Source organism: Bombus fervidus, chromosome 8, assembly GCF_041682495.2.
Source record: "Bombus fervidus isolate BK054 chromosome 8, iyBomFerv1, whole genome shotgun sequence".
In the NCBI taxonomy this organism is placed as follows: Eukaryota; Metazoa; Arthropoda; class Insecta; order Hymenoptera; family Apidae; genus Bombus; species Bombus fervidus.
Window position 1 is genome coordinate 7,861,904 of NC_091524.1, and position 20,201 is coordinate 7,882,104.

At 36.6% G+C, this 20,201-nt stretch overlaps 1 protein-coding gene and 2 long non-coding RNA genes across 11 annotated transcripts; 1 reads left to right on the top strand and 2 right to left on the bottom strand.

The window, feature by feature from the left end:
* Window positions 1-73: 73 nt before the first annotated feature.
* Window positions 74-19,171, top strand: LOC139990172 (coronin-2B). Of its 9 annotated transcripts, XM_072009203.1 has the most exons (11): window positions 74-88; window positions 345-458; window positions 2,197-2,490; window positions 15,363-15,560; window positions 16,368-16,484; window positions 17,149-17,463; window positions 17,558-17,782; window positions 18,028-18,237; window positions 18,320-18,437; window positions 18,526-18,752; window positions 18,820-19,171. In XM_072009203.1, the coding sequence occupies exons 3-11, from the start codon at window positions 2,347-2,349 to the stop codon at window positions 19,012-19,014; spliced, it is 1,749 nt and encodes a 582-aa protein (XP_071865304.1). In that variant the 5' UTR covers window positions 74-88; window positions 345-458; window positions 2,197-2,346; the 3' UTR covers window positions 19,015-19,171. The 9 variants fall into 9 exon arrangements, with proteins under 9 accessions (XP_071865304.1, XP_071865307.1, XP_071865305.1 ...); XM_072009206.1 differs by lacking the exons at window positions 74-88; window positions 345-458 and adding an exon at window positions 762-896; XM_072009204.1 differs by lacking the exons at window positions 74-88; window positions 345-458 and adding an exon at window positions 899-1,020.
* LOC139990216 (uncharacterized) lies at window positions 310-880 on the bottom strand. The gene is made up of 2 exons (XR_011800515.1): window positions 744-880; window positions 310-612 (listed from the first exon to the last, which is right to left on the bottom strand). It is a non-coding gene; the product is annotated as an uncharacterized lncRNA (long non-coding RNA).
* Window positions 12,511-15,063, bottom strand: LOC139990221 (uncharacterized). The gene is made up of 2 exons (XR_011800521.1): window positions 14,441-15,063; window positions 12,511-14,322 (listed from the first exon to the last, which is right to left on the bottom strand). It is a non-coding gene; the product is annotated as an uncharacterized lncRNA (long non-coding RNA).
* Window positions 19,172-20,201: the final 1,030 nt, after the last annotated feature.

Sequence of the window (20,201 nt, forward strand, 5' to 3'; positions counted from 1 at the left end):
CGTTGGACAGACTATAAATGCAAAATAGCAACTCGATAGCTGTACGTCAATATGAAGTAGCAGTAGATAGCTTTCAGAGTAGATTAAGGTCTTTCCCATTTTTTCTTAGATCGCTTTCTTGTTTGGAAGAAAATCAATTAATATTAACCAGTGTTCTTTGTTTTTTATAAAATTGTTTCTGTAAATTCAACTAAAATCTGTGAATAAAATTTATAAAATTTATTCTTTAAACTGTGAAATATTCGATATTTCCTGTAATTCACACGTATGCATATGGATTAATGTATAGTTAAGAATACGTTCATGTGATTTTCATTCATATTGTTCGATTTATTTAAATCCAGTGACCATTCGGCTGTCTTACGTACACCGTTTCTCGAGCGGACCGCCTTCCATCACGGCGTGCTCGCAGCACGCTCCAAAATCGATATGTAAATCGGCGTTAGACGGATGAAATGGTGAGTGACGCCTGGCAAGTGTTACATCAGATTAAACCGATTGCGTTTCTACATGATCGTGTGCACACTGACCGCAAACTTTAAAGCCGTTCCGTGACACGCTCTCTTCCTTTGCCGCAAAGCAAATTCATTTTCTACAAGAGATAATACAAACCTACAAAGACATTTGATTATCATACAATCGGTATACAGTGTCGATAGTCGATAACTCGCGTACTTACATAAAAAGAATCACAAAAGTCTTCCTACTATATTAAAAAAATTAAAGTATACAAATTGGTATACCTTGAATCGAAAGTAACAAAATACGTTCGATCTTTTCACTAATTCATTTTCACCTGTTCCTGTCGGCTTGAAAATAAATATTAATGCCGGTACTCGACTTTTTGGATAGCCTGTAGAGCGTGCTCGTCGCCCCCTTCCTCCGAGACCCAAGAGGTGAGAAGGATACACAATAAGGCGCGCAGTCGGCGAGTACAGTAGTGTCGCGTTAACTGGCCGCAGTTTGCTTCGTTAATTGTCCGTCGCTATCCCCTCCAGTTCTTCAAATTGTGTTCGTGAAGTGAGCCCCTAATGTCATATACGTCTGTTATAAACAAATGTGTTAAATATGGATATATTGAGTATTGTAATGTGGCGTTAATTGACCAGAATTTTGCTTCGTTAAGTGGCCGTCGCTATCCCCGCCAGTTTTGACATTGTGGAGTGAGCTTCTGATGTTACTATCAGTGGAAGAGATATAGTGAGATCTTAAAATTAGTCAGGTGTTAAAATTTACATGTTTTAAGAATCGAAACAAATAGTCCGAGATGTTTTGAGAGAGATAAGGACTCAGAGCCTTGGCCAGGGCCGTACGATAGCAATTCAGAACTATTTCTTCCTTTGCGGTATATTTAAAAAAAAATTTCGTCTTGCGAAGGAGAACGATTACATTATATATTTCTAATTTATGTTGTAAAGTTTCAATTCTATGATAAATCGTAATTTTCGTAAATTTCGAAAAACTTACACGGGTGCCTGCGTACTTGGAAGATGCGTACGTCCCTAGGCGCGACTAGATCAATCGGTGTACCCATTCAACGCTTCAATACGTTAATACTAGAGATTTTCAATTTTTCATAGAAATTTATAGATTTTTAGGGATTGGAACGTTTTTTTCCATTCCTTTCTCTTCCATTAAGTACTTTTTTTATGTCTTCCAATATTTCTCATATAAACCATTGATACTACTAATCTTAATTTATAACCTCGCTACATTTAACGATAGAATATTTGTATAATAAACCAATGTCATAATCAAATTTGTCAGATATCAAAATTTCATACAATTAGAAATATCTTTCGATAATTGATCAAATAGCTCCCAAATAGCTCGTAGCCATTTAGCGAAGCACTACTGCAAAAAGGTTGCGCTTTCTACTCACGAGCAAATGAGTACTCAACGACGCAGCAGTCCTCTGCATTTATACGCTAAGAACGTGTAATTCGCTGATCGTATAAAACGAACGTGGTTTAATGGGAACGTATGATATTCGTTTGATTTGTGGTATCGCGGAGACGGAGCAGTCGAGTGGCGTGCTCTCGTGTTTACATGTTGCACGCACGTCAAATCGATACGTCGTATCCATGTGTGACCGGTCTCAGTGAGTGGATTACGAAATTTGTGTAGGACGGAAGGGATCGCACGTGGTTTGTAATTGTCCATCACGTTCTGTGAATGTTCTTGTTTGGCGTTTAGGTAGACGGACGGCCTATAACAACGGATTTGGGAAATACTTGGTAAATAGGTGGTAATAAAGTACTTACGAGTGAACGAAGAGGCGTTGATAAACAGATTATCAGTTGGAGATACGGTGTCGGAGGTGGACAATACAAAACGAAAGCTTCTATGGGATATAATATCGCGAATTGGGAAATGATACGCACGAGGGAGGAATTGGTGGAGAAATTGGGCCTGGACGCCGCGGATGACACTCATACATTATTGAACAATATGGTAGACGTCAGAGCGTGCTACAAGCCAAACGGAAAAGTAAGATTTTTTGCATCAAATGTTTTTTATCCCCGTTTATGTCAGTTTATGTCAATGCATGCTCCTGAAATTGTGTTAAGTGTAATTGTTACGTCTTTGTTTGAGCTTCAAAGCAACTAAGTAACGTTTCATCTGTTTTTCATAATCGGTTTTATATTACCATTAACACATTAGCAGTCGCTGACGTAATACACGATACGTTTTTTTCGTGGCTGAAGTAAGACTAAGTGGGTCGATTATCAATGACTCTGAAAAATTTTTTTAATTCATTTGAATTAATATGCATGTTCATGTATTAATATGTAAGGTTTCTTATTTTAGAATTATTGGCCCTAATGTGTCTTTGAATTATAAAACCTACTTAACTTAAATGAAGTTTATTATCGATACCAGCGGCATCGATCCGATTTACAAGTACTAACGAGCATTGTGTACTGGTCACGTAATCCATAAAGTATGTCGTTAACCTTTGTTTGTAAATCAAGAAGCATTTAAAGCGTTCTACTTTACCGTTCGACTTGATTTAAGGAAATTGCTATTGATTAGCGTTCACGATGGGGGATAAGAGCCAGTTCCACTTTTTAAGGATGTTGTTCATTAACTTTATAATAACTGATCATAACAATTTAGCAAGTAAGTTGAAACGTAAATAATTAATTGAGTAGAACGTATTAGATTTAAACATTTGTTCGGCAAATAAAAGAGAACAAATTGCGAGTTCTCGAATATCGAATCGAATCGATATTCGAGCGTTCGAACGATTCGATTGCCTGTCTCCGAGTTTCGAGATCGAGATTTTCTGATTTCAAATTTGCGACTAATACTTCTACGAATTTGAACTGAATTTAACCCTTCAATTTTCAATTATTTTATAATACAAGCAAATTAACAAATTTTCCAGTATTGCATCATAATCTAACCTATGAGAGTTCGAAGGTTAGGTTTTCCATCGAAATTATCGAACTGAAACTTTCGATATTACTTTCTCGATCGAATATTCTACTCTATACGATATTAGTTATACGCCACATCTAAACACGTGTCTGACGCAATCGAAACTCGCAATCTGCCACCCCAATTCCCACCTGATCCCAATTATCTCCATTAAATCTGTACTTTTTTATGCTTTCGCCGACTTTATTGCATCCCATTAGTATCGTGTATCAGGCAGATACCAAGTGTACCTGGCTCTTTCCTTATATCTGATGCAATAGCACGCTAATTGCATGTTCTATGCATGGATCCATAGCTATTGTTAGGTTAAGCCCGCGTCTCAACGTGTGTCCTTAATGACGTCAATTTCGAAACACTATGCAAGTTCGAATCACTTTGAACGTGATTCGGTACTTAAAACTGTTGAAAGTCTTGGTAAGTCTTGAAGTTGTTAGGTTAGTAGACTCAACTCCTTCACTTATATATGAAATATATGTTAATACATACATAGAATAAAATATAACATGTATAAAAGACTTAATTCATCATGATCTTTAATTCTAATCCCTTGCCTCGTAATATAGTCACCTCCGTGATACAAATTACGATTTCGATTTGACAAGAAACAGGTTACACAGCGAAGTTGAGGCTGAATCCTAACTTTCCTCTCAATTCTTCAAACTGAGATCAATAAATACAAATCCCATATAATATTTAAATATTTTATTATGTGTACATATGTGTACATATTCAAAGTTGATTGAAGTGTTTTAGAGCACATCCTATGTTTCCTGTCTATCTGTCTGTGTGTTTCTCTCTCTCTCTCTCTTTCGATTCGCAATCACCCACGCGCTACAGTTACATAGAGAGGTTTAGCAAGAACAACGGAGCAGTGACAACGCGTGACAACATATGCGATCGTACGAAACGTCACGTTGCTGCATTAAAACACGCAACGACAAGCGCGTGCCACGTGATATACTCGGCTGGTGGCCGCTATAAAACCGTGGCTAGGAGTCAGTGCTGCCTCGGCGACTTTCGCGATCTAACGCGCGCGCCTGGAACTCCGACACGATCGTAGGTATAACACGCGCCGCTTCTTTCGCGCCGGGCCTCGTCTCAATGAATCTACGTTGCGTGACTGCGCACTCGAATTGCCCGTCGTTCTTCTATTCACGATGCGTGCGAATTGTTCAAATCTAAGCGTATGTCTTTTTCATTTTAATCGCTCAGGGATATAATACAAGTTAAATCGATTTTCATGTTGTGTACTATTTATTTTTTATTTCGTGGTAACTCGAATCTCATATTAACGCTTAACCTTACCAGGTCCAGCCAAACGACCGGTTTCAAAATGTAATTTAAAATTGTACATATTCATTGTTATTTCTCTCGTTCATCTAACTTTATGTAAATTCTTATATTATCCGATTAATCAACTTCTCAATTTTTCTTAATAGAAAAATTTACCTGAAGTTAACGATAAATTAAATTACATTTTGAAACAGGTCGTTTGGTCGGGCCGGGTAAGGTTAGTATTAATATCGTATTAGTTTGTTTTATTCGAAAACGCGTATATTTGCATAGTTGTACTTTTTTTTTTTCTATATCATTGTAACAAAATTCAAGAGCTTTAGAAATATTTGGAAATATTACTAGATCGATAGTGAAAATATTCGAGATCTTTTCGACAGAATTTTTAGAAGAATTCGAGCAGTAAATAAAATAATAGTTGATCTATTAATGATTATTTCGTTGATTGGTCCTAATTAGTTATCGACGCTAATCAGTGAATCAGAGACAATTTTAAACAGTTCTAAGAAGTTTGTATTTAGAAGGGTTGAAGATGGATAGCAATGGAAAGAGAAAGATGTGCAGAAAGGTTTATTCACAATAGTACACTATAATATTGATAGATGAATCAACGTTCCAAGAACTTAAATGACGAATCTCAGAGTCTTTTGTGTGCATCTAAAAAATGAAAAGGAGATACGCTAGTTGAGGACAATCAAGCAACTACGTAAATAGATAAAGATATAAGGAACAAAAGATACACGTACGTGATAAAATAAAAGGCGAAACACAAGTTGCGCGATAGATCTTTGAGACGCTCTTTATTTTTCAGCTACCTACGCACCTATTCTCTTCTAACACTGCTACTTTCTTTGGCTCATTCTGAACCCAATCATATTCTCCTATTCTAATAATCAATAATCAATAATAAAAAAAAAAATCGTTGTTAACCCCTTGTCTTATGATTTATATATAGTAGGCTAACGTTGATTATTTATTATTTTAGTATCATTGTTTGAAACATGTTTGAAACAAATCTATTATATATATTTATAGACTCTCTTTCTTGAAAGCTTCTCAACATAAAGTAAAAGCAGGAATTAAAACAGAACTTTGATACAAATAGAATCTGCATCTCATTTAATTTACAATATTTAATCTATGTTCGTTTCATAATTCTTTACGGTAAAAGTAATCGCGCATCATATGGAATTTAACAATTACACCGCGAGTGTGATTCCACATTATAAGATAAAGGGGTTTTATTCAAAAGTCTTTCTGTTTGTTAAAACTAAAAGGAGATCGGGACACGAAGGCTTGAGGATGGTAGCAGAGTTAAATACGATTAAAACACATGCGGGTGGATGGAAATTACGCCACGGGAGTCGTCGGTTCTTTTTTCCTTTTCTTCTTCTTCTCTCATTCGAGCAAACCGGACAGCGGAAGTCAGAGGCTACCGTCGAAGCGCGCGTCACTGCCACACGATAACGACAATAAAAAAAAGGGGTGATTCGTCGGATCTATCGAATATCATCGATCGTCGAGAGTAGTTACCGCTTATCGAGCCTGTTCAAAAGTCACGATCGTGAGAAGTGCGCATTAACCGCGACCAAGTAACGTTACGAACGCGTGCCTTTTTTTTCTCCTCTTCTGTTATACCGCTTCTTCTTTCTTCCTCGAGGCTGAGACGTACGGGAAAGAATAGGTTGTTGCCACGACCGCTCAAGTATTAGGTTGGTACAGAAATAACGGCAGTTCCTTTGTTCCTCACTCGTTAAAAAAAAAAAAGAGAAAAAAAATAGAATCCTTTCAATCCTTTCGCTATAATATACCGTATACGTGTGTAAAATATGGAGTCATCATATGTTAGAAGTCTACGTTTTCTGTAGCATAGAATCATTTTTACGTTCGTTCATATTGATTACAGTGTAATTAGGTCGTAGATTTTTATGCATTAACGAATGTAAATATGGAAAAATGTATAATAACGTGCATAGATATAACCAAGAGATAAAATAGCAAATGTGAAATATATTTTACAGAATTGGAAAATAAGATTTGCATAAATATTTGCAATATAATTTCAATTGATTATACAAAGTATCTAAATGTTCGTGCGAATATTAATAAGCGAAACTTTTTTTAATATTTCAGAGTGTTTAACGTAGCATTGAAACGAAAGATCGACCGTATTATTAACAATTCTTTCAAATGTTCTTTAAATCGAGTCGAAATTGACTCAATGGGTGTACATGATGATCGGGTTATCGGAAACTTGGAGCTTTTATTAGTTGCAAGATTATCATAGCGAAAGGATTAATACTTTCTATTTTCTTTCATTCGTCGCTTCCGGTATATATTTTCTTTTATTTTTCATTATCTCGTAACATCGTGTCTCAATGCGAGACTCGCGTATCTTGCGCAGTACGATTCTTAGAAAATTGGGACAAGTGTCTTTTTTTAGAAGTTTTTTTAATTGCGATAGCGTAATGGAGGTTTGAAGAGGATCGTTATTTTTGCATCAACCCGGTAGGAGCGTCGTGAAAAAGCATAAGATCGTCTTTGTCGACAATTCCTTGGCTCATCCTTCCCCTACCAAACATCGCAGAGACGACATTGATTTCGAAGCGTGACTCAAGCGGAGGCGTAATTCGAAAAGTTATTCCCGCGATGAAATTATGTAGTTCCTAATGCGGCCATTGAATATTCATCTTGCGCGTGATCAACATCAAACATCGCTGTTTATCCTTGGAGATTCTTAGGATAGCGCATTTCTTCAAGAACCGATTAATTTCTCACGTTTCAACCTTGATTAAATCAGCACAAAGAGATTACTTGAGTGAAAAAAATCAAACGGTTACACAATTACAATCCGCAACATAGAAAAGACTGCATTATTTCTGCATCCACATAACTTTTGTTTTCCCTCGTTTGCAGTGACTCATTGGAAGAATTAATTTCTTCCACTCGACTATAGAGCGAAATACTCAATTACAGTCACCTTAAAGTCTCGTTAAATTCGACTCGTTTCAGCTTAAGTAACTTGAATTCAAATTACTTCAGACGAATGCTTAATGTAAAAATGGATGCATAAAGTGAATTTGATTTGGGCAATTTATGTGAACGAACGCGAGAACTGGAGACAACATTACCTGATGATCGTTTAATGATTTTCAAATCGAGGAATAGTTGGAAGAATCTTGGTTTCCCTCGAAGCTTACGCGCGAGGATATTTCAAACAAAACATTAAAAAATTATTCGCATAGTTTTATCAAGCAAGAGCGCAAATTCTCTTTTTTATCTATTGTTATTTAATCGGCCAAAAATATTCTCCATCATTCCACAAGAATGTAAATGCGTTGAAATGTAAATGAAAAACGTTCGTTACCATTATTATACATTAAGCGTAAACCAGCCTTGAGTTTGATAGTAATCGAGTATTGTATCTTATCGACTCTTCATGATGATTCTTCGTCACGCTTCGAAATATGTTACGAATACTTAATTTCACCGCGAATAGAAGAGAAAGAGAATAAAGAGAAGAAGAAATTATTAGAGAAAAGAAGTACATAGACGAGATACATCGTTACGACTCGGTGGCCTCTTAACGACTCGCGCGTTTGATTCGATGATCTCGTAATTAGACGGGCCTCGTGTGGTTCCCTTTTTGTTTCTTCCAGTAAAGCGAGAAAATCTTGACGCCGTTTGCACAGCGACCGCGAGTTTCCAACTAGTTGAATATCCTCTCCTACTTCGCATGCATGGGTCCTGGCTTGTTCAATTACTACGTTCCTGTTGTGCACTGTCGGCGACCATCGTCTCACCGCGCACGTGTACCGGCTGCCTGAGGTCTGATTAGTATCAGAAATGACCAACGATAAACAGGTGAGTGCTTTCGGTGTTTCGCGATCGATCTTTCTTTCCTTTATGTTTCCACTTGCTGAACACGAGCGTTCTACGGTAGTTCGATGTTACTTCGACATGTTACAACATCGAACCTTATAGATACCGAATTTCCTGAGATTTTTTTAATTTAAAGCTTTGAATTCTAAATTATTAATTCAAATATTAAAATTAATCCTTTGAATCCTACCTTCTGAATCGGATCTTCTGTTTGGTTCAGCTTCTTGCATCTATGAATGAGATGTTTCGCGTGTTCGTACTTTGTTAGAACGCGAGTTATTTCGTTCGAAATATATCTCTTCATACTTTAAAGACTACTTTCCTCTCAGAATATTTGCTTCAGGCGAAAAATTTATAAACAGCGATATTTATAAACGACAAACTATCAATGAAAGTGAAATACTAATTAACGAAGAAAACGAATTTTCCCTCGCTTTCTAACGAATCTTGAAGTTCTAAATATCTGTTACGATCTCTATTGAATTCTTTTTTTTTTTTAGAAGAATCTTTTTTAAGATACACATCGTTCCTTGAAAGTACGATAGCCGCACGAACCATTAGTATCTACCGCTATATCGTGTCACGTTAACTTCGCATAATATTGGACATGTCGAAGCTCTAAGAACGCAAGTACTATTTATTCGAGACCCTTATTCGCAGGTCGATACCACGAGAAGTGAATCTAGAACGCAGAAGAAGAAACATAGTTTTACAAACTTAGCGTGTCAAGCTGCTTGCTGTCTTCTCAGCCATAATGATCAATGAAAAACGAGTACAAGTGTCGTGTTACTGTTCCACCTGATCTGTTGTTTACTAACGTTGTCATTTTTCTTCAATTGCTAATGCGTAATGAATAGCACCAAAGCAGAAGCACACGGTGATGCATAAAAGTGGTCGTACGTTTGAACAGATATGATTTAACAATTTTTTGGAATGAATATATTTCTTCTTTTGCATTGTTCGAATAAATTAATCGTCGATCTACTTTAAATAATTGCACTAAATAAGAACTCGTATTTGGACGAGAGTAATTTAAAGTAATTCGGACTGTCTTCTGTTCTAGATTGATTTGTTCGTAAATTCGCCTACGACTTATCAATCGATGGTACTTTAGACTTTACAGTTATCAGACATCCAACTACCGAGAACACGTTCGATTATTTTTTAAACGTATTTATACAACGAACTGTACGAGATCTGTACAACGAAATGTACGAGATCTGTACAACGAAATGTACGAAATTTGTACAACGTCTACGACAAACCAACAGCACAGTTCATCTCTATTTTGTACCGTAGCCTCTCGAAGCTGCTGCGAGTGAAAGGTAGAAGAAATGGCACAACGAATTGAGATATTTTCGTACTCTTTCCGCACGATGCACTATACACATGTACATACTCGTGTTCAATTACTTTTTCCTTTTATTTTCCATCTGGTTTGAAGCTGTTTTACATTTTTCACGCGCATACAAGTTTTTTTTATTTATTAATCAGAGAGCTTCGTTTATCGGAATTCTATAAAGATCGAACATTTATAGAATAATTCGACGATTTCTTCTACCATATATATATATATAGTTTCTTAGATATTCGAACGTTAACTTTCGAGAGTAATCGAACGCTACGTTCCAAGGCAAAACAGATCGTTGAATCGTTGTCATTTTTTTGGAATCATCGAAATAACATACGGATTTACCAATGTTCGGAAATTTCAAAAAATTGCTCCCGCTATAATTGCAGTTACGTTATGAGAATTATGCTTGATTTATGTTTCTATGTAACTTCGTTGCCAGGGTTTGCAACACGTCTAAACTCAAAGAAGATAAAATGTCAAAGAAGCATATATAATTATCGCAGCTAATACTCTACGATTCCTGTTCAAAGATATTCTTCCTTCGATCGGTTGTACTATGAACCTTGCCAGTGAAAATTTCACGTGTTATTTTATGTACTCTCAGACGAAACAACTTGTAATATATTCTTCGTCTGTCGTAGTTTGTACAACAGTACCGTTGCATTCGTTATTTAAAAAAGTCTATCTGGAAAGATTTTATCAAGCGCTAACCAAAATTTCATTCCGACAAATGGAGCTCTACGATATTTGCATGATCGAGTGGAGGATTGCAATTTTGTATCATAATGTATCTCGTTTCGTTTGATGGATATAGGTGTATGATTTTGCAATTTCATTGTATATTTTGAACATTTCAGGAAAGTCGTAACATTTTGATAGCACCAGGCAGCTGCGATTAGTATCGCACGCGCGTATAGCGCTCGTGTGACCCTAATTGGCGTTAGCGTGTCACAGAATTATTACTCGCGAATAGCAGAACCACGGGTGACAAATGATTTCCAATTACATTGAAGATCATATGATACGGTCGATCGTTCGCGTCTTTCCTTCGCAAACACACCAATCGTCTTTCGATTTTCTATCGTTCGCCTTATTTATCGAAGCTTACGATACCGATTAGTTTCTCGAAACTCTTATTTCACCTTTTTCCATCTCTGTCCTCGAATATTTGCCGTTCCAAGTTAAAGCGATCTCAGGAGCAAATAATTTACGATAAAGCTTCTACACTTGCATTTGCTTTCTCGAAACGTTTCTTCTTTTCACACCAAAGCTGGAGAACGTAGAATTTCGTGAATCACGAACGCAGATGATATACAAATTCTATACATTAAATTCTATACAATTAATGTGCAAAGCTGATAACTTACAGCGAAGATCGTGCCAACAGATCTGTTTGTATTAGGTTTTAATCCAAAGATCCTGGTGATTCTGAATTCTGCGAATCTGTGAAAATAACCGATGGCATCTAATCGTTCTTTATGAAGGCTATGACTACTGGACATATTCGCGTTCCTATCGGACTCCGATTTAGAGATTTCGCTAACCTATTCTATCAATCGTTATCCTATTCTATTAATCATATTAAATCCATCACTCAACAAACATGATTCAGTGCGTTTTTCAAAAGCAAGGTGAAACGCACACCTAACAATAACCAGCTTATACGAGCTTATACCAGCAAAATAAGAAATCGTTAAATCGTATGATATAGAAGGCCTTGAACGTTTCACGATTTCTTAATTCCTTATTCCTGAAATTTCTTAATCAAAAGCGGCGACCATACTCCTACATTCGTAAAACGATCGCGTTGACGTGTAACAATAAAATGAGAAAAAGTGGTGCAGAGACGTTTTTATTATTATTGACGCAGCATGATCGTCGCATGACGCGTGTAAAAATGACGTAAACCCACGCAAAAGTGTAGCCTTACACGCTTTCCGAACGTACAAAAGAATTATCAAAACGATCTTTTGTTGCCCTTGGTACTATACGATCGTCTAAACTCTTCGTCTCTTCTTCAGTCTATGGAACATCCTTCTTCGTTCAGTACCTTTTTAGTCTCCTCGATGCGATACAATCGTAGCGACGTGCGCGTATACATTGAAAAACGACATGAAATTTTAACTTCGGAATTATAATAGCGACGTAGACGAAGACGAAAAGCGACAGAGATTCGTCATAGTCTTCGGTATCTTCCTACTTACTGATTCCTACTGATACTTCGGTTATCATCTTTTATACCTTTTATATGAAGAAGATCCGTACGAGTTACGATCGTAATGACGTGTATAAAAGCGTGGAAAAAATAACGCAAACACGTACCGTTAATTACGGCCTACGGTTAGAATTTCGCAGGGACCGAAACGCGAGTTCGTTCGATGAGTATTTTCTTCGCCATTGCAAGAAAAAGTGGCATAATTTGCTCTGTCTCGCCGCGCTACGTTGCTCGCCACGCGCACCACGCGCGACCAACTCCGAAGATTTCACATCGCGGTGATTTTATGCGGGCACAAACGAGATTCAGACGTCAGAATATATTTAACATAGAGATTGATATCTCCATTACTGGTCAAACAACGTTGAAATTAGAAATTCATCCTATTTAATAACGTTATCCTATACGGCATGTCGATATATCAATGATTCGCTAATAAAGTTCAGTATCTTTCGTAGGAGATAAGCGAAGAGCTGATAAATTCAAGGCCAAGATTTAACGATCAATGGTATTAGCGTTCATTCATGGGTGACAGTGGAATCTTTCGAAACTGTTTTACTTCCGAGAAATAAGGAAAAGAGAATAACTAAAGAATTAATAGGAAATTTCTTCGACTAAAATAAAGAAGAATCTTTCGGACAAACCTCTTTCTTTCCGAGGAAGAAATCTTATTCATTCGAAGAGGAACTGAAAAACAAGATCGATCTAGAGATTAAGAATTCATAATCTAAAGTCCGATAGATTTAATTCGCGAGATACGTTATAGCTTCTCAGGTCTTTCCTAGAATCCTCAAAAGGAACCGTAATATCTTTCATTAATCCATCAAAAACGACAAACATTTTTCTGGCGTGTAGAAGTAACTTAACTCCATGGTAAAATTTGAAGATACTCTACTGGAAGATTTAGACCTGAACTTACAAATTACAATGACTATACAACGCTTAATAGAAGATTACACAGGTAGTTAGAGTCGTATTTCATTTCACAGCGAAATTATGACAATACTGGTGATTCTACAGTACTTTGGGACTTATAGAATTTCATGGTAACAGTTCAGAGTTGATTTGAAGATACTTTAGAAAGATTTATATCTGAACTTACAAATTACAATGAGTATACAACGCTTAATAGAAGATTACACAGGTAGTTAGAGTCCTATTTCATTTCACAGCAAAATTATGACAATACTGGTGATTCTACAGTACTCTAGGACTTATAGAATTTCATGGTAACAGTTCAGAGTTGATTTGAAGATACTTTAGAAAGATTTATATCTGAACTTACAAATTACAATGAGTATACAACGCTTAATAGAAGATTACACAGGTAGTTAGAGTCGTATTTCATTTCACAGCAAAATTATGACAATACTGGTGGTTCTACAATACTCTGGGACTTATAGAATTTCACGGTAACAGTTCAGAGTTGATTTGAAGATACTTTAGAAAGATTTATATCTGAACTTACACATTACAATGACTATACAACACTTAATAGAAGATTACACAGGTAGAGTCGTATTTCATTTCACAGCAAAATTATGACAATACTGGTGATTTTACAGTACTCTAGGACTTACAGAATTTCACGGTAACAGTTCAGAGTTGATTTGAAGATACTTTAGAAAGAAAACTGTTTTCGGAAACTAAGAATCTTTGTTGCATAGACTTGATAGGAACCGAAGAATTCGATAACGATAACAGAAACATCGAACGATGGATTGGTAGAACATTCGGACCACGAAACTTTCTTCTTCACGGTTTCTGAGTGGAGAGAGTCTCAGGAACGCGTAAACACGTTCCGCTCGTCGTGCTATTGACCTTGCTGCGAGTAATCGTTGGTGCAAACGTTAACGACGAACTGCAACGATCAGAGAGGACCGCGTCGATCTCCATTTAACGCTGTGCACGTTGCTCAAAAGTAATTGGTTCAGCTGCACCGTTAATAACGATCCTCCTTACGCGGTTAACAAGCGATTCCTTTGGTTCAATCTTCGGTAAAAATACTCCCGGATAAATAGTTTCTTCAACGTTTCATCCTCCATCAATTGTCTCGAGTAACATCCTAGACACACGCTTCTGATCATCAGGATCACCATCTCTCAGCTTCAGTTTTGCAAGAAGAATTAGTTAGCTAGAAATTGAACAAAGCGGTTAGGAAATCTTTCATCTTCTTTAACCGAGAAGATAAGAAAAACAAACGATGTAAATGACAAAATCTTGAATTATAAATCAAAAACGACACCACAGACCTTTCCAACTGTTCCGTGCCATTTACAACGGACATGTTCAGTCGAGAAGACTGCGAGTAAAATTGAACTCCAATGGAATAATATTCTGCTGAACATAAACGTCTGGAGAGTCATTACGAAGTCTTCTAAATGAACACAGACGTCGTATATCGTTCCCTGTATTTTTCTCGTCTTTTTGTACGAACAAACGGCTGCTTGTACTATGTCCCTCAATTAGCTTAGAGTTCGAACAAATTTTAAGAAGATCGTTTGGAACGGCTGTTAAAAATTGGAAGGGATTGGTCCTCGGAAGAAGACACTCAGACACCTCAAGGTTAGCTGCAAGATCTGCTTGGAAGGATGGTTATTCTCGTCTTAAGTTCATCGACCTATCAACAACGTAGCAAAGTAACTTTACACGTTGTATTATCGGCTTCTACTTGAGAACTGAGAGAGATTTGCAATTAAAAATGTCCTCTTGAACAACCTTTTTGTATATTCCACTACAGTCCTCTTGCGATTCTCTGCTCTTTATTCCTTTATTCGTTGTTTCATAAGCTCTCTAATTGCAGGAATAATATTCTTCTGAAAATTAGAAGGGTAGTCGAAAGAACAGGGCTTTCGATATTGCGAGGTATTACAAAAAAAAAGAAGGTTGAAGAAAAGAATTCTGAAGTCACAGCAAAAACAGAATAGAGTTCATTAAAAACCTCGAGTTTTATCCTAAATAAATATTAACTCTTCAAAGACTCGTATCATCTAAATAATCCTAATCCCTGATACTTAGTTTATAAACTCTTCATAATATTTTCACGCTTCCACCCATATCCAAGATCCAGGACAATATTTCAATTCCTAGCGTTATCGCAAACTTTCATCTGTTCCGCTAATTTTTTTCTTCTCTTTTTTTCACCGATGCTAATTCCACGTTCATTTTTTCCAGTCGTGGTTCCGTGGCGTTCGAAGCAGCAAATTTCGCCACGTGTACGGCGTACCAGCAAAACGGGAGAAATGCTACGACAATATCAAGATCACGAAGAACGCCCACGACTCGCAATTCTGCGCAGTGAATCCCAAGTTCCTGGCCATCGTAACGGAAGTGGCTGGCGGCGGAGCATTTCTAGTTTTGCCGCTCGATCGCGTGAGTTATCTTTCTTGTTTATCGAGTTATCGATTCGCTGTTCTTTCCAGACGAACTAACTTTGCCTGATAGTACGTACATCGATGAAGCTGTTTCATAATGATCGACCGACTGTTCAATTGTATACTATTGCTCAAAAGTATCGGGTTCTTTGGAAAATTCCAAGTTACCAAATGAGCAATAATAAGCAAGCATCCATATACGTGTCGCTTGAAAAATTCATAGAGAAATTTACATAAGAAAAGTTGAAAGGAATATATATCTGCTCACGAAAGTATTCCAACGTCTATAGACGCCTTTTACAAACACGTTGTGTGTAGACTGCGGATTTTTATAGGAAAGAGCAAAGTTCTACAATATGCACACAACATGCAGAAATATATGAAATATCCAAAGTATAGTGCCTTCTATAAAACACTTGGTAGATAAAACAATCTTCTACCGAGGTTCTACCTGTTTGATTATATTTCCAAAAATGTAAATTTGCATAAAAATCCGCTGTCTAATTACGGTTACCAGTTGAATTCTCAGATTTCATTAGCGCTGTTATGATTATACCAGAAGCATAACTTTCCAAGTAAAATTTAAGACCAAGCTATAAATGTATATAACATATATGCAGCGTGCATCGATACAAATAGCGTGCATATCGAATGCTATTTAAAACAAAGTTCTTCTTGATGAATAGTCGAAGAAGTTGAAACTCATAGAGATAAAGATGCATGCGAATGATTTATTGAATAAGATTGTTCGATCGTTTAATTAATGACTTATTATGGTTGAATGTTTCCTCTTTTTATCTTTCAGACTGGTAGGCTGGATTTTAACGCTAGTAGAGTGACTGGACACACTGGACCGGTTCTGGACATCAAGTGGAATCCGTTTAACGATAACATCATCGCTTCCTGTTCCGACGACTGCACTGTACGATCGTATTCCTAGTTTTATGTACCGTTGCTTAAAATAGTTGGCGATATTTATTGATCAAAGATTACTGGTACAGTGTTAGGTATTCACTATTAGATAAAATTGTACGGACTGATAAAGAAGTAGATCATATATGTACAGTTACAATATTTCTTGTAAAATTCAGCTTTCTACGAAGTAAGAATTTTCTAATGGAAAACGAAATCTTTGCCAACTGGTGGCCTGTCGCCGTGACAAATTACTACCATAAGCGACTGAATCATAGACCGTGTGGCATCGACCTTCCGGTCTGCTATTCAGCATCTAGACGATACGATGCTAAAATTGTATAAAGCTACAACTCAACACTTTGTACTACTTGCAAGATACATTGTTTCTGTTATCTATAAAAGACGACGTAAAAGATAGCAAAATAGGGTTTACTTAGTAATCTGTGTTTACGATCTTAATTCAGAAATTATCCATATCTTGTTTGTTCTGGCTTTTTTAAATTGAAATTGTGAAATTTCCTTTGCTTTGAGCCTTTTGCGAATCTAAATAATTACGTAGAAGTATCGAATGAAAATTCTTTAGGTATTTCAAAGATATAACGTTTTAATGATTTTGTAAGCAGCCTATCGGTACTTTGCGATATTCTTCTTACTGATAATCGTAATTTCAGATAAAACTGTGGCACATTCCTGACGGTGGTATATCACGAAATCTGACCGAGTGGCTAGTTGAGTTGCAAGGGCACAAACGTCGTGTCGCGTACATAGAATGGCATCCTGTTGCTGAGAACGTGCTTTTCAGCGCCGGCTTCGATCACCTTGTTATCGTATGGGACATAAATAAAGGAGAGGCTGTCAATGTCATCGATAGGCATCCTGACGTCATTTATAGTATATCGTTGAATCGTGACGGCAGCTTGCTGGCGACAACGTGCAAGGATAAAAAATTGAGGGTTTTCGAGCCAAGATCTGGCATCGTAGTTTCTGTATGTATCCACCGATCACGTTTGCATATCATGTGATTATCGTTTTCTTGAAATTTACTCAAATAAATATTTCTATTGATTGTCCGTTGAACAGGAAGGAGTCTGCCATGCCGGAACAAAAGCTAGCAAAGTGGTTTTCCTTGGTAGCTCTGGACGTCTTCTTACGACTGGCTTCAGTCGTCACTCCGACAGACAGTATGCCATTTGGAGTCAGCATGATTTGAACGTACCATTGATATGTGAAACTATTGATTCCTCCAGTGGAGTAGTATTTCCATATTATGATAATGACACCAATATGGTGTATCTGGCGGGAAAGGTAACAGATTATGTTCAAAAATTGTTACATTGTCAGTTACAAGTATTAAGATACCTGCTTGTTACATTTATTAGAAAATTCTAACAGATATTTCATTCTATTTGAACGAAACAACAAATTTATAATAAAATAACTAGAAACTAAAAACAGTGAAATTTATACTATAGTAGCAGATGTCTTGATCCTTATGGTGGACAGTGTATACGTTGAATATGAATGAATATTTTATACTTTTCTTATTGTAGGGTGATGGTAATATTCGATACTATGAAGTAGTAAACGAGGCACCCTGGATGCATTACCTCAGTCAATTCATCTCTGGAAATCCCCAAAGAGGATTAGGTATAATGCCAAAGAGGGGCGTAAACACAGCCATCTGCGAAGTATTTAGATTTTATAAATTGCACGCGACTCGAGGAATGTGCGAGCCGATATCCATGATAGTTCCTCGAAAGGTGAATGCACAGAAATGTAGAAAATTAAATGAAACCAGCGTAATTTGGCACGGTGTAATTACCAAATACTTTCACTTTTTAGAGCGACCAATTTCAAGAAGATCTATATCCTGACACTGTAGGTACCTGTCCAGCTTTATCAGCCAGGGATTGGATAAGTGGCATGAATAATCCACCGATTTTAATCTCCCTGAAAACCGGTAAAACTATTGAACTTTACAACATATTTTATTATCTTTTTCTCCTCCGTTACTTGTTACTCTATTCTATTATTTTAATTGTTAACAGGTGGTAGCATTACCACGCACAAGCCACGAGTGTACAAGCCACCGCAACTTCCACCGACAACCGATTTAAATAATAAGAAGAAATTCGCCTTTTTGTCTACCGAGACTGTACCAGATTACAGGCCCATCGAGTTTCACGATATGTCAGAGAAAAGCCAAAAGACTTCTAGCAATCAAAGCACCAAGTTCCAACAGTTGCAACAAAAATTCGGCAATGTTGTGCTACAGGTAGAACTACCGTTTCTTTCAAGTCTTTATCTCCTTCATAGATTAGGCTAATTAACGTGTTTTGCAGAAAAATATCATTTCCGCGCCACTGAACGATAATAAGGTCTTGGAGAATGTAGACATTCCTAACAACGAGGCTGAATTAAGATTAGCATTTGCTCGTCAGACTGACGAGTTACGATTGGTACGAAGGCAGCTCGCGAATAGCCAGTTACGCGTGAAAGAGCTGGAAGAGCAAATTCGCAAGCTTCAGCGTCAGTAAATTTTATTGAAGATCCTCAACGTATGCGCCGAGCAAACTTCCTTGTAGCTTTGTTGCTAGTTGTATGAGAAACATGGTACTTAACGAACAAATAACGCATACGTGTATTGTTCATGGCCATCTAAATGTCTAAGCTTTCGACGAAATTTGCACAAAAGAAACAAAAAATAAAGGCAGTGCAAAAGGATATTTAAAGGTGTTCGAAAAACTTTCAGAACTGGAAACATACACTGGTTATATATTAGTAACATATTAATGCAGTTATGTAATTCTCTCTAGTGTATCTTGTGAACGATATACGATGCATTTTTATAGCATTTCTCGTTTCTCTATACGTTATCTTCTCTCTTTGCAATTTCTCGTGTGGCGATCTTGTACCGTTGTTAGAAGAAAACGCAGCAATGAAGCAACAATAATTTAGTCAATTTTTTTAGAACGCAGTTCGGAAACATGTTCTGCTGTAGAGAAACTGAACAAAAAAAAAAAAAATGAACAAATGATTGTGATTTACACTATTGCCTTCACTATACAGACGAGTTTTTGTCTATATAAAATGTTGATATTTCTCCGAGATGCAATGTTTCATGTATGCAACTTTTGCACGTTTTAGCAAGTGTACTTCCCTTTTTGTTATACGAAGTTCAATACGTTTCTTTCGCTTGCACATCAAGATATAGATATACACACGTTACAGCTATTATACGAATTTCTCCATCTATCTGAGGAATTAATGTTTCATTTGGAGTTATACGTGCGATCATAACGAGGGAGAAAGATCAGCTTAATATAAAGATGTAAAACTTGGACAAAGTATTAAATGTTCAGTACATGAAGAATTGTACCTGTCTTGTGCATACGCACGTTTATCGTATGCGACTCGTTCTATATAGAATTGTCGTACATAGAGTGATAGATAAATACAGAGATATTTAGGAATTGTGTAGGGGATATTATGGACGCAATAAAAAAAAAAAAAAAGAAAAAAAAACGGACATCATTCGGAGATTGGAAAAATAGCACAAGATGCAAGGACTAATTATGACTAATAATTAAAATTAAGATTTCCTGGAAACGAGAATCAGAGAAAAAGAGATAGTTCGATGAATTTTCTGTAATACTTATTTTGTTGATTTCCTTCAAATGAATTTATGTATTAATATCTTGACGATATTTACAATCGTATTTAT

Excerpts from the sequence above, each read along its gene's own strand:
- LOC139990172 (XM_072009203.1), top strand. The coding sequence starts at position 2,347 with ATGGGATATAATATCGCGAATTGGGAAATGATACGCACGAGGGAGGAA. Across the intron at positions 18,438-18,525 it reads TTTAATCTCCCTGAAAACCG|GTGGTAGCATTACCACGCAC; the intron begins GTAAAACTATTG and ends AATTGTTAACAG. Across the intron at positions 18,753-18,819 it reads TCGGCAATGTTGTGCTACAG|AAAAATATCATTTCCGCGCC; the intron begins GTAGAACTACCG and ends CGTGTTTTGCAG.